At 34.9% G+C, this 12,487-nt stretch overlaps 1 protein-coding gene across 6 annotated transcripts in view; it reads right to left on the minus strand.

Moving 5' to 3' along the window:
* The window catches only part of ASCC3 (activating signal cointegrator 1 complex subunit 3), a 412,820-nt gene that overhangs the window by 311,660 nt on the left and 88,673 nt on the right, over positions 1-12,487 (minus strand). For all 6 annotated transcript variants that reach the window (XM_064289237.1, XM_064289246.1, XM_064289242.1 and 3 more), the window contains 2 exons: positions 12,130-12,271; positions 11,229-11,354 (listed from right to left, as the gene is read on the minus strand). In XM_064289237.1, the coding sequence (XP_064145307.1) occupies positions 11,229-11,354; positions 12,130-12,271 (268 nt within the window). The remainder of the gene's footprint in view (positions 1-11,228; positions 11,355-12,129; positions 12,272-12,487) is intronic.

Below are 12,487 nucleotides of genomic sequence, written 5' to 3' on the forward strand. Positions count from 1 at the left end.
CAAATCAAAACCATTGCTGACAAGTCAAATTCCGACTCACAGAGACCCAGGAGGGCAGAACAGAACTGCTGCACAGGGTCTCTAAGGCTACAAATCATCATGGAAGCAGACTGCCACATCTTTCTCACATGGAATTACTCGTGGTTTCGAACTACTGACCTTTTGGTTAGCAGCCAAATGTTTAACCACTGCGCCACCAGTGCTCAACTTTCCCTACCCACTCCCCAAAACAATGATTAGGTGTTTTCATTTGTTTGTTTTTTAATAACCTAGCACGATCTACTCCAGAAAGAACAAAGAACATTTTACTCATGAAAACGGCTGTTTAAAAATATGTATCAAATTAGGGAGCATTTGGTAGGGGACAGAGCCTGTAAGAAAAACATTTTGCTTTAACTTTTTGTATAATATATAGATTTGAAAGGATGGCAAAGCATTTAAAGGAAGAAATCATGAAGTTATGTAATAAAGCATGATACTATCAGGTTGTTTAAGAATTCATTGAGATTCCTTTATATACTTCTTTCTTCTAATGCATATAAAATTATCCAAAATTATCTATTATTTTCATACAACTCTGAACTTCATCAAGAATGTAAGAGTTTATTGAGAATGTAAAAAACAAGGCATTCTGATATTTGCACCACTGCATCAAATTTAAACTTGCCCTCTCTAAAACTTCTTAGCTTTTAGGGTTTATATCTGGGGATTAAATTAAATAATGCAATATAATGCAGCTAATGAAGTAAAATGTATAATATTAACTAAGGAAATACAAGTTTCTTTTGCTTCATTTTTATTAATTTAAAGTTTTCTACTTCATTATTTCTTTATCCACTTTAGGGTTTAAAAGTTATTTATACCAAAATAATTTTCAACTACCAAGAATTCTTAAGAGGAAGATTCAAAGCATTAAACAGTAAAACTCAGTTATCAAAGTGAGAAATTAACCAAAGGAACAGTTTATATAAGCATCACTTGGGCTCCAAATTCACTAATCAACTAAAAAGTATCACCACAGACACTGCTACACATTTTCTATGTGTTACCTCATGGAACCTTCAAAACAAATCTTGTGATTTGAACTTCAGAGGAGTTATGGTACCTAACCCATGCCACAAAATGTGCCAGAGGTGATGCAGAGAATTCAACATCAGTTCCACCTGCTTGGAGCTCTGGTGGCACAGTGGTTAAAAGCTACAGGGAGCTACGGCTGCTAACCAAAGGTCAGCAGTTCAAATCCACCAGCCACTCCCTGGAAGCCTTATGGGGCAGTTCTACTCTGTCCTGTAAGGTCGCTATGAGCTGGAATCAACTCAACAGTAACGAGTTCGTTTTTTTTTGTCTGTTTGTTTGTTTTCTATCTGCTTAACTGGATAGCAAGTTGCTTAAAGGCAGGATCACAGTTCTAAACCTCTTTGTACCCAACACACTTCCTAGCATAATGCCTTGCATCAATCGTGGTCTCAAGAAATGATTGCTGATAACCAGTCCATACATATTTTCATAGTCAAAAGAAGGAAACCCATACATAACAACACAACCATACCGAATATATCTGTTTATTATAATAGGTCTGTGTGACCACAACACAGAGATATGTTGTAAGATATGCATTAAGTCCATTTCTAAAGTAATTTGAAGTTCCACACTGTAAGTAAAACCTAATTTTTCAGGCCTCTGAATTTGTTTCACTTCCAAAATTATCATTCTGGGACAGTTCAATATGCTTCTAAGCTTTTTATCTTCTCTACTCTAATTTCCTTCTATATAACCTATAAAGCAGAGGTTGCAAAGGAAGTTTTGTTAGATTAGTCCTAGCTAGAGGCAGATGTTATAACTTCTTTGTAGTTTAGCAGGTATTGTTCCAGCAGCTGGTGCCCTTTTCCTAGTTAGCTGTACCCAGCAGATTTTATGGTATTGCAATTTTGAAAAGTTTTAGAACATACAGGCAAAATTAATTCTTATTTAGAAGGGAAAACAGATAGTATTTCCCCTCAAGTGATACTTAGGCATTTCACATATTTGAATTGCACCATGTTTTCATAACAAGTTAACAATACTTTTTAATCATAAAATTAGAAATAATTTCTGGGAGTCACAGATAAATAAAAATTCCTTATATATAACTTGATAAGAAAGCTTATCCAATGATTCGAAAATTTATAATATTAAACATTTATTGACCTCCCAAATAAAAAAAAAATAGAAGGTAATTATTTTCAAAAGCATGCTTTTCGCACATAACAGACTAAATGCTTCAAATTTTCCTAACGACTTTGGAGGATAAGGTGAGAACTTCTAAAGTTTTTCCTTATGTTATCCATAATAATGTGTTAAATAATACTCAATACACAAAACAATGGCTCTCCTGACAGCAAACTAATTTTAATAACAAAAATCATCAATTTGAAGATTCTACATAAAAAGTAACATGGGTGAGACATGACCTCCAATTTTTTATACCAGATCCACATAGCATTTTCAACATGAAAGCATTATTCATTCCTCTGTACACCCTATGCTAGCTGTATTATAATAAGCAATTCTTAAGTTCATTGTCACTATTTTAGATAAAGCCTAAATCCCCAGACCACAGGGGTCAAGAATCAATTCAAGTCTCATGTTCTCCAAATCTTTATTAATACCAATAGGCTGCAATGATCTCACTGCTACTATATGAGGTTAGACTGAATTACAACTGCTGATTTTGTACTTAATGCACTCCAAAGAATACTGTTAGGTAAATACTCAGCAGATGCCTACACTTCTTATGTCCCAAATATCTGTGCTGCAAGCTCACTAAAGGTAGATGAAGCACCTTATATTTGTTTTTTCTTCTATATTGTATATCACCTGATAATGTCTGCCAGGTTATACGTGCATGAAAAATGTAAAGTCTTTTTGTCTTCCTTACTTCTTTGGCTGCTGATGGTAGGCAGACAATAGAATGAGAAAACGAACAATACGTAAAAAGAAAGCTATATCCAGAAACATTCTGGTATTACAAAATTAAAGTGACAAAGAGAAGATCCTAAAAGCAATCAAAGAGAAAATCTTAATTAAAACAAATCACAATTAGATTGATTACAGGTTAGTCACAAGAAAAAAATGAAAAGCAGAAGACAATGGAATAATACTTCAATGTGCTAACAGAACAAAACTGCCAATGAAGAATTCTATTACAAGAGGAAATATAGAATAATGGTAAAATAAAGGCATTTAAGACCAATAAGAATTAAGACAATTTTGCCACCACAAGATTCTCACTAAGCTATATCCCGGCAATGGAAAGTGACAGAACATGATGGGATTAAAAAATGACAAGCAAGATACATGGGTAAATCCAAATAACTACTGACTTTAAATAATAATAATAACTGGTTGAAAACTAAAACAAGATAAAACTGAGATGAATGGCTGAACTGATACAGATTGAACTGTTTCCCAAAAAGATATGTGAAGTCCTAACTTCTGGTACCTTTGAACATCATCTTGTTTGGAAACAGGATCTTTGAGGATGTTATCAGTTAACATGAGGTCATACTGGAGTAGGGTGGATCCTAATCCAATCTGAGTGGGATCCTTACCAAAGAGAAGAGATATAGAAGGACAAACAGAGGCATATGAAGACAGAGGCATAGACAGAACTGATGCACCTACAAGCCAAGGAATGCCAAGTATAACTGGTTATCACCAGAAGCTAGGAGAAAGACATGGAACAGACTGTCCCTCAGAGTCCTCAGAAGAAATTAACATGCCTTACACCCTGTTTTCGAACGTTTAGCCTCCAGAATCATGAGACAATAAAATTTTGTTCTTATAAGCCACCCAGTCTGTGGTATACTCAGCCACACTTATCCTAGCCTCTATGATGACTCTTCTGTGTCCTAATCCTTTATATTTTGCTCAAGGTTCCATCCTTAGCCCCAAGGTTGGTTGGTCGGTTGGTTTGTCTGTTTGTTTTTTAACCCACTCTTTCTGAACGATGTCATGGTGTCAGTTTTTATCATTATATTTATCATTTTAAGCTGGCGTCACTAAATCTAAAATTCTCTACAATCAGATTTTATATGGCTTAACTTCTCAAACGAAACATTATGTGTCTTTTACATTGCCTTTTTCTTTACATATGGGTCATTTTTATTTATTTATTTTTTTATGGGTCAATAATCCATTTTTGCTGAATAACATTCTACTGACTATTTGCTGTTGTTGTTGTTGTTAGGTGCATCGAGTTGGTTCCGACTCACAGTGACCCCACGTAACAAAAGAACAAAACACTGCCCAGTCCTGTGAATCCTCACAGTCATTGTTATGTTTGAATCCATTGTTGTACCCACTGTGTCAATTCATCTCGTTGAGGCTCTTCCTCTTTTTCACTGACCTCTAATGATGTCCTTCTCCAGGAACTGATCCCTCCTAATAATGTCCAAAGTATGTGAGACATAGTCTCACCATCCTGGCTTCTAAGGAGCATTGTGGTTGTACTTCTTCCAAGACAGATTTGTTTGTTCTGGCAGTTCATGGTATAGTCAATACTCTTTGCCAACACCACAATTCAAAGGCGTCAATTCTTCCTCGGTCTTCCTTATTTATCATCCGGTTTTTGCATGCACATGAGGCAGTTAAAAACACCATGGCTTAGGTCAGGCGCACCTTAGTCTTCAAGGTGACATCTTTGCTTTTCAACATGTTAAAGAGGTCTTTTGCAGCAGATTTGCCCAATGCAATGCATCTTTTGATTTCTTGACTGCTGCTTCCATGGCTATTGATTGTGCATCCAAGTAAAATGAAATCCTTGACAACTTCAATCTTTCCTCCGTTTATCGTGATGTTGCTTACGGGTCCAGCTGTGAGGATTTTTGTTTTCTTTATGTTGAGGTGCAATCCATACCCAAGGCTGTGATCTTTGATCTTCATCAGTGAGTGCTTCAAGTCCTCTTCACGTTCAGCAAGCAAGGTTGTGCCATCTGCACAACGCAGGTTGTTAATGAGTCTTCCTCTAATCCTGATGCCCCATTCTTCTTCATACAGTCCAGCTTCTCGAATTATTTGCTCAGCATACAGACTGAATAGGTATGGTGAAAGAATACAACACTATTTAGAAATATATTTATATTTTGCTCAAGGTTCCATCCTTAACCCCAAGGTTTTTTTTTTTTTTTTTAATCCACTCTTTCTGAATGATGTCATGGTGTCAGTTTTTATCATTATATTTATCATTTTAAGCTGGCATCACTAATCTCAAATTCTTTACAATCAGATTTTGTATGACTTAACTTCTCAAATGAAACATTATGTGTCTTTTATATTGTTTTCCTTACACATAGGTAAGTAATCCATTTTTGCTGAATAACATTCTACTGACTATTTGCTGTTGTCGTTATTAGGTGCCACTGAGTTGGTGAAAGGATACAACACTATTTAGTAATATAACTGTCAATTGTGCAAATAGAAGTCAATGCATTTAAAAAGCAAACCTGAGTCACTCACCCAAAATATCAAAGACCTAGTTCTGTCTGCTTGGCATCTTCCCCACCTTCTTTCCTGTGGAAAACTCCCCCTTGACTCTCTATGGCTCCATATGGGTTTGGCAAATCAGGATGCAAGAGTGGGCACATCCCCAGGCATGGCCAGTAAGAACCCTGTGCTACTACCGCAGAGAAAGTAATTGCTTCAGAAATGAACAAGTGACCTAAGTCATGCCAATAAGAGTTCATCCCAGTAATTTTTTTTCCTGCTAGAGCTTGTGGGGAAAATGCTCTTGCTTTGGGGTTAGGGTACAGGAAGCAGACATGTTTGGAACTGCTCTCATACATTTTACCCTAGTCATGAGGAGAAAGCCTTTCTGGCAGTCAAGAGATGAAAAAAATCAGGGAAATAGAGAGAAAGAGAGGGTATAGTGGGGAAGAGAAAGCAATAAAGAGAGAAGTAGATACATGAAAGGAGAAAGAGATAAAGACAGAGGGAAAGATCTGATAATATCATTTAAACCTGTATATGTAGTTGGGCACATAGGCAACTCTGCCCCTGGGCACTCCAGTTAGAAAAGCTATTAAATTGTCTTCTTTGCTAAAGCTAGCTTTGACTTTGATTTCTATAACTTCCAACTGAGTGAGTCCTGGCTCATACAGAAGTCCATCTAAATTTTTTAGATTATTCCCTTTCCAAAAAATCCATTTAATGACATTAAGAGCATTTTTGCACATCATTTTAGAATTTTAAAATTCTCCTTATCTTTTAAATCAAATCACAGAAGTAATTTAAGAAGATAGGACAAAATTATACAATATGACATTCAGACAGGAAGAGGACATGAAAACATTTTATCTATAGTTCCTTAGGGCTGTTAGTAATGGTATATGATTATGATCTCATGGAAAAAAGGAAAATAAGATCTTTAATAGCACTTTCCCTAATATATAAAAGGTCCTACCTGGTATGAAAAAGATCCAAGTCAATAGAAGCATCTACTAAACTATCTGGCACTGTGTTAACAGATATTCTCCTGAGGTCTGTATTTACTACTCAAGGTTATGACATCTGGCAGGATAATTACCTAAAATGATATAGCACCAAACAGTTCACTTACTGAGATTATGCTGCTTTCGTACACACACTGCATTTGAATGCATTGTTCCCATTTATTAGCCACGATGTAAGTACAAATTAAAACCACAGTGAGAAATCACTACATACCTATCAAATGGTTAACATAAAAAATAGTGACAACACTAAATGCTGGAAAGAATGTGGACAAACTAAATCATGCATACATTGCTAAAGGGAATGTAAAATGATACAGCCACTCTAGAAAACAGTTTCATACTTTCTTGAAAAGTTAAACATGCAAGTATTATATGGTTCAACTCAACAAGTGTATACCTGGGCATTTATCCCAAAGAAATCAAAATATCTTCACACAAAACCCTGTACACCAATGTCTATAGCCATTTTACTTATACTACTAAAAACTTTAAACAACCTTTCAATGGGTGAATGGTTAAACTGTGGTCACCCATATCATGTGGTAGGCAGAATAGTAGCACCCCCTGCCCCTGCCAAGGATGTCCATGTCCTAATCCACAGAAACTGTGAATATGCTATTTTACATGGCAAAGGGAAATGAAGGTTTCAGATGGAATTAATTAAACTGTCCCTGAGATGCAAAGATTATGCTGGACTATCCAGGTCGGCCCAATGTAATCCCAAGAGTCCTGAGAAGTAGAAGAGGAAGCAGAAGAGAGCGAGCCAGAGCCATGGCACTATCAGATAACTTGGGTCTATGCTGTTGACTTTGAAGACAGAGGAAGAGAACCATGGACCAAGGAATGTGGGAGGTCAGTAAGAAGACACTACTAGGAAAATGAAAACACAACCCATGAAATGGAAGACAATATTTGCAAATCATTATCTGTTAAAGGTCTAGTATCTAAAATACATAACTTTTACAACCCAACAATAAAAAGGCAAATAACCCAAATAAAAAGTGGGAAGCAGATCTGGATAGACATTACTCCAAAGAAGATATACACTTGGCCATCAAGCACCTATAAAGATGCTCAACATCACTGTCATTGAGGAAATGCAACTCAAAGCACACACTAATACTGCTACAATCAAAAAAAAAAAAAGAAAATAACAAGTTTTGGTGAGGATGTGAATAAACAAATCTTCATACATTGTTCTTGGGAATGTAAAATTGTGCAACCACAATGAAAAATAATTCAGCAGTTTCTCAAAAAGTTAAATGTGGATTTACCATACCACCCAGCAATTCAATTCCTAGGTACACATCCAAAGAACTGAAAACATATGTTCAAACAAAAACATACAAGAATATTCACTGCAGCATTATTTATAATAGCCAAAAAGTGGGGGAAAAAAATGTCCATCACCTGATGAATGGATAAATAAAACATGATATATCAAAACAATGGACTATTATTCAGCCATAAAAACAGGTAGCAATTCATGCCACAACATGAAATGAAACTTGAAAACATTATGTTAAATGAAAAAAGACAGATACAAAAGGCTATATATTCTATGATTTCATTTACATAAAGTATCCAAAATAGGCAAATCCATAGAGACAGAAAATAGATTAGTATTTGTCAGGGATTGGGCCAAAGGACAAATGGGGAGTGATTGCTAATGGGTATGGGATTTTTCGTTTTGTTTTGGTGGGGGGTGGTGATGAAATGTTCAGGAAATTAGATAGTTGTGATCAACGCATAACTTTGTAAACATACTAAAAACTACTTGTGGGGTAAAGGACCTAGTTTTACCCAGAGATTAGACTCATGCTGATCTTTACCATGCACTACTGAATTGTACACTTCAAAACGGTGAACTTTATGTTACGTGAATTATATCTCAATAAAGCTGTTATTTTAAAAAAATTTAAGCTATCCAAAATCTTGAAGTTTGTTAGTGTGGGTGTGTGTGTGTGATGACAAAATATAAGACAGATTCGAAAATCCTCACTAGCTTAATTTTCCCACTTAATTTGGTCACTTGTTTTAACTATAAAAGGAGACCTGTGGGATTGAAAGTGTCATAATGACCCTTACACCCTGATGGCCTAAGCACAGTCATCTCCTTAGCTAACTCCTCTGATCATAGGCAGCCCTCTTCCAGAAAAAACTAAGAGGAAAATAAACAAGATGCAGTAAACTCTCCCATCATTTCTTACCAAAAAAACTGAATTAATCACACTCTATCTTACGAACTAGTAAGGCTTTGTGTTTTAGAGCTGTTGTTGCTGCTATTCTCTGCAGTTACTGGATGAGCCACATGAACTCTTGAATTTCTTTTTCAAAATTGAAGAAATCAAGAAGCAAAAGAAAAGAGGGTTGGGGGAAGTTAAAGAATATGACTTCCACTTTACTGCATTAATTGCAGTATTACTGTATATATTATGCTATATTAAAAATACCAAAAGTTCAGGGGAAAACAGAATAATTTTAGCTGTAGACTAAAGAAATAAATATGATTCAAACATTACACAAGGCAAAAGACTTATGTGTATACTACACTTATTTTATGTTGTACTTATTTCTACTGCCATTGTTGCCTCAAATCTAGAAAAAAAAAAATTAAAAAACAAAAGGATTTACTTTTTATAAAATATGATTTATATCCAGAGAATCAAGTAAAATATATATACTTAATCCATTCAGAAAAACATTTTTACTCCTATAATCTAAATGAAAAATTTTTTAAATGAGGAGCCCATGTGGCACAGTGATTAAGCATTCAACTGCTAACCAAAAGGTCAGTGGTTTGAACCCATCATCTGCTCCACAGGAGAAAGATGGGGCAATCTGCTTCCATAAAGATTTACAGCCTTGGAAACCCTATGGGATAGTTCTACTCTGTCCTCTAGATCTCTATGAGTCAGAACTGACTCGACAGCAATGGGTTTGGCTCAAAGGGTATGGTAGAAAAATAAGACTGATTCATTATTACAGACAATGAATGTTAATGATGTTTTTAAATGAAAACTTAAAGATATAACTTAATATAAAACTAAATAAATATTATAAGTAATAATGCTTATAATGATTGGTAAAATTTTTTTTAAAAAATCTTACAATAACTGTTTCAGTAGAAAGGCTGTTAGCCCGGGCTACATTAGAGTCACCTGTAACACTTCAAAATCATCTTGAAAATACAGGTATCTGAACCCATTCCAAGAGACTGTGAATTAATCGATACCAAGGCATTTGTAGTTTTAAAAATTTCTACAGGAAATTCTGATGCATAGGATGAAAAGCACTGACATAAAATATAATTACAATTTTATTCTACTATAAAAACTTGTTATAGAGAACCTAAATATTTTTTAAACAATAAGGAAATAGTGTAAAAAATAATAAAGCCATCAAATGGAATACTGTGGGGTCATTAAAAATGATGCTTCAAAAATATATCTATTAACATAAAAAGATATATGTACCGCGTGGGTATATATATCTATATATAAATATATAAACATTAAATATAAATATATAAATAGCTACACATACGCAACAGTATATATGACATAATTCCATTTTTGTAAAGCAAAATACAAAAACAAATATGTACAGAGAGGTATTAATTATGGTTGACTATTTTTTTTTTATAGGTAGGTTTTTATAGGTAGGTGGACGTGTGAGTATTCACGTTGTTCTTTTTGCTCACCTGTATTTTTGCTGATATTTCTGAACGACTTATACGCCTTATATGTGAAAAAACTCAGCAACTTCATTTTGGTGACGGAAAAGATTAACTTTAAATAGTATGTATATTTTAAACTATATTAAAAATATTTATTTTGTGATCAAGCAAATGTGGCAAAATTTTAACAAACGGTGAATATAGGTGAAGGGATGTTATTACTCACACAACTTTTCTACAGGTTTGAAATTGTTCAAAATTCAAAAGTTGAAGACAATAAAGAAAACACTTTAGAATTTAGCCACTCCCCCCACCCAAGAAAGTATTTTGTTTTATCGCAGTTCGACCATTTGATGTATCAACATATGAATCCCTTAAAATATTTTACGTAAGTTACCTTACCAAAAAACCAAGCCTGTTGCTATAGAGTTGATTCAGGCTCATAGCAACTCTATAGGACAAAGCAGAACTACCCAATAGGGTTTCCAAGGCTGTAATCTTCACCAAACTGCCACATCTTCCTCCCACAGAGCCGCTGGTAGGTTCACACTACTGACCTTTCTGTTAGCAACCAATCACTTAACCACTGCACCACTAGGGGTCCCTTAAATCAAAGACTAGCTGAAATTACCAACATAAACATGTAGATATAGAAGTATGTACACTCCCCCCCCCCCAAAAAAAAACAAATCTGTTGCTATGGAGTCAATTCCAACTCATAATAACTTTAGAGGACAAAGTAGAACTGCCCCACAGGGTTTCCAAGGAGCACCTGGTGGATTCGAACTGACAACCTTTTGGTTAGCAGCTGTAGCTCTTAACCACTACACTACCAGCATACATACACATAAATATATTTATATGTGAATGAAAGTACGTGTATATGCATTTTTGAAAATATAAAGTCCCCTATTGTTGCTCTTATAGTCATCAGCAGCATATGTCTCTGTACTGTATTAGCCAAATATTAATTTTTTTAATGGATATTCTAAGACACATCCATTCATTATACATACCAGGCATCAAAAAATATCAGCTCTATAAAACATTCATCTCACCTCATCTAAGTCTTGGATATAAACTGGCTTTTCCTCAAGGCCAACTGGCATTGGTTGACTGTAGGGAATCTTTACTTCTTCATAGATCCTGTTATTATCTCTTTGGATTCCTTCTGGTAAAATCAGCTATAAGCATCACAAATTAAAATACAATAATAATTAAAAATACAACAATTGTTCTGACAAAAATTCTTAGAGAGAAAGATAAGGAACACTACAGGGTTTTATGACATAACACTGGTAAATTAATATAGTTAATTTAAAGGAAAGCTGGCCTAAACCAAACCAAACAACCACATACACACAAAGCATTCATGTATTGGGTATCTCATATAATCCAAAACCAAACCTGTTGCCATGAAGTTGATTTTAATTCATACCAGCTCCACAGAACAGAGTAGAACTGCCCAACAGGCCTTTTAGGTCATAATCTTAATGTAAGAAGACTGCCACATCTTTCTCCTAAGGAGCCTCTGGTAGGTTTGAACCACCGACCTTTTGGTTAGCAGCCAAATGCTTACCCACTGCACCACTGGGGCTCCTTTCTCATGTAACACATGAGCCAAATGTATTTCTGAAGACAGAAGTATTCATATAACTTACAAAAAAATGTGTAATATTACAGCAGAAAAGTTTACTCAAAACAGTGATTCAACTATAAACCTCAAAAATACAAGTTGCATAAACAATGAAAGGTAAGAGAACAAATATTTTCTAAGTACCTACTACATGTCAGGAACTTTCCATACACTCCATTACCTCATCTTCCTCAATATTTTTAAGTACAATTTAATAAAGTATACTCAACTAGTACTAGAGTCACAATGGAAATTAAGAAAATCTGTGTTATTTTCTCATAATAGACATATTACCCAAAAGGGGTCATATACCAATGGCATACCTTTGCACCAGCAATGAATGCTGATGTTGTCATGGCTTCAGCCTGGGAATCATAAACGTGGGGATAACGTATTTTCCCAACACCTGTCTCTCTCGGCCTGCTCAGGATTGGAAAGCTTCTAGCATTCAGAAGTGCCTGTTCTCTATAAACACAAAAATAATAGGCCAAATTTGCATTTTTTTTGTCTTGGAAAGCATAAAACAAGGTCACTATAATAATTATTACAGGTAGCCTTACATTCTAAAAAAGAAGAAATTAAACTAAAAGGAGGATATTAGCAATCCTGAAATCTTCTGGGCAACCAAAGAGAGTTTTTCACATTTTTAGATACTATTTTAGATAAACTGACAAATTTGAC

This window comes from Loxodonta africana, chromosome 1, assembly GCF_030014295.1.
Source record: "Loxodonta africana isolate mLoxAfr1 chromosome 1, mLoxAfr1.hap2, whole genome shotgun sequence".
NCBI classification, from domain to species: Eukaryota; Metazoa; Chordata; class Mammalia; order Proboscidea; family Elephantidae; genus Loxodonta; species Loxodonta africana.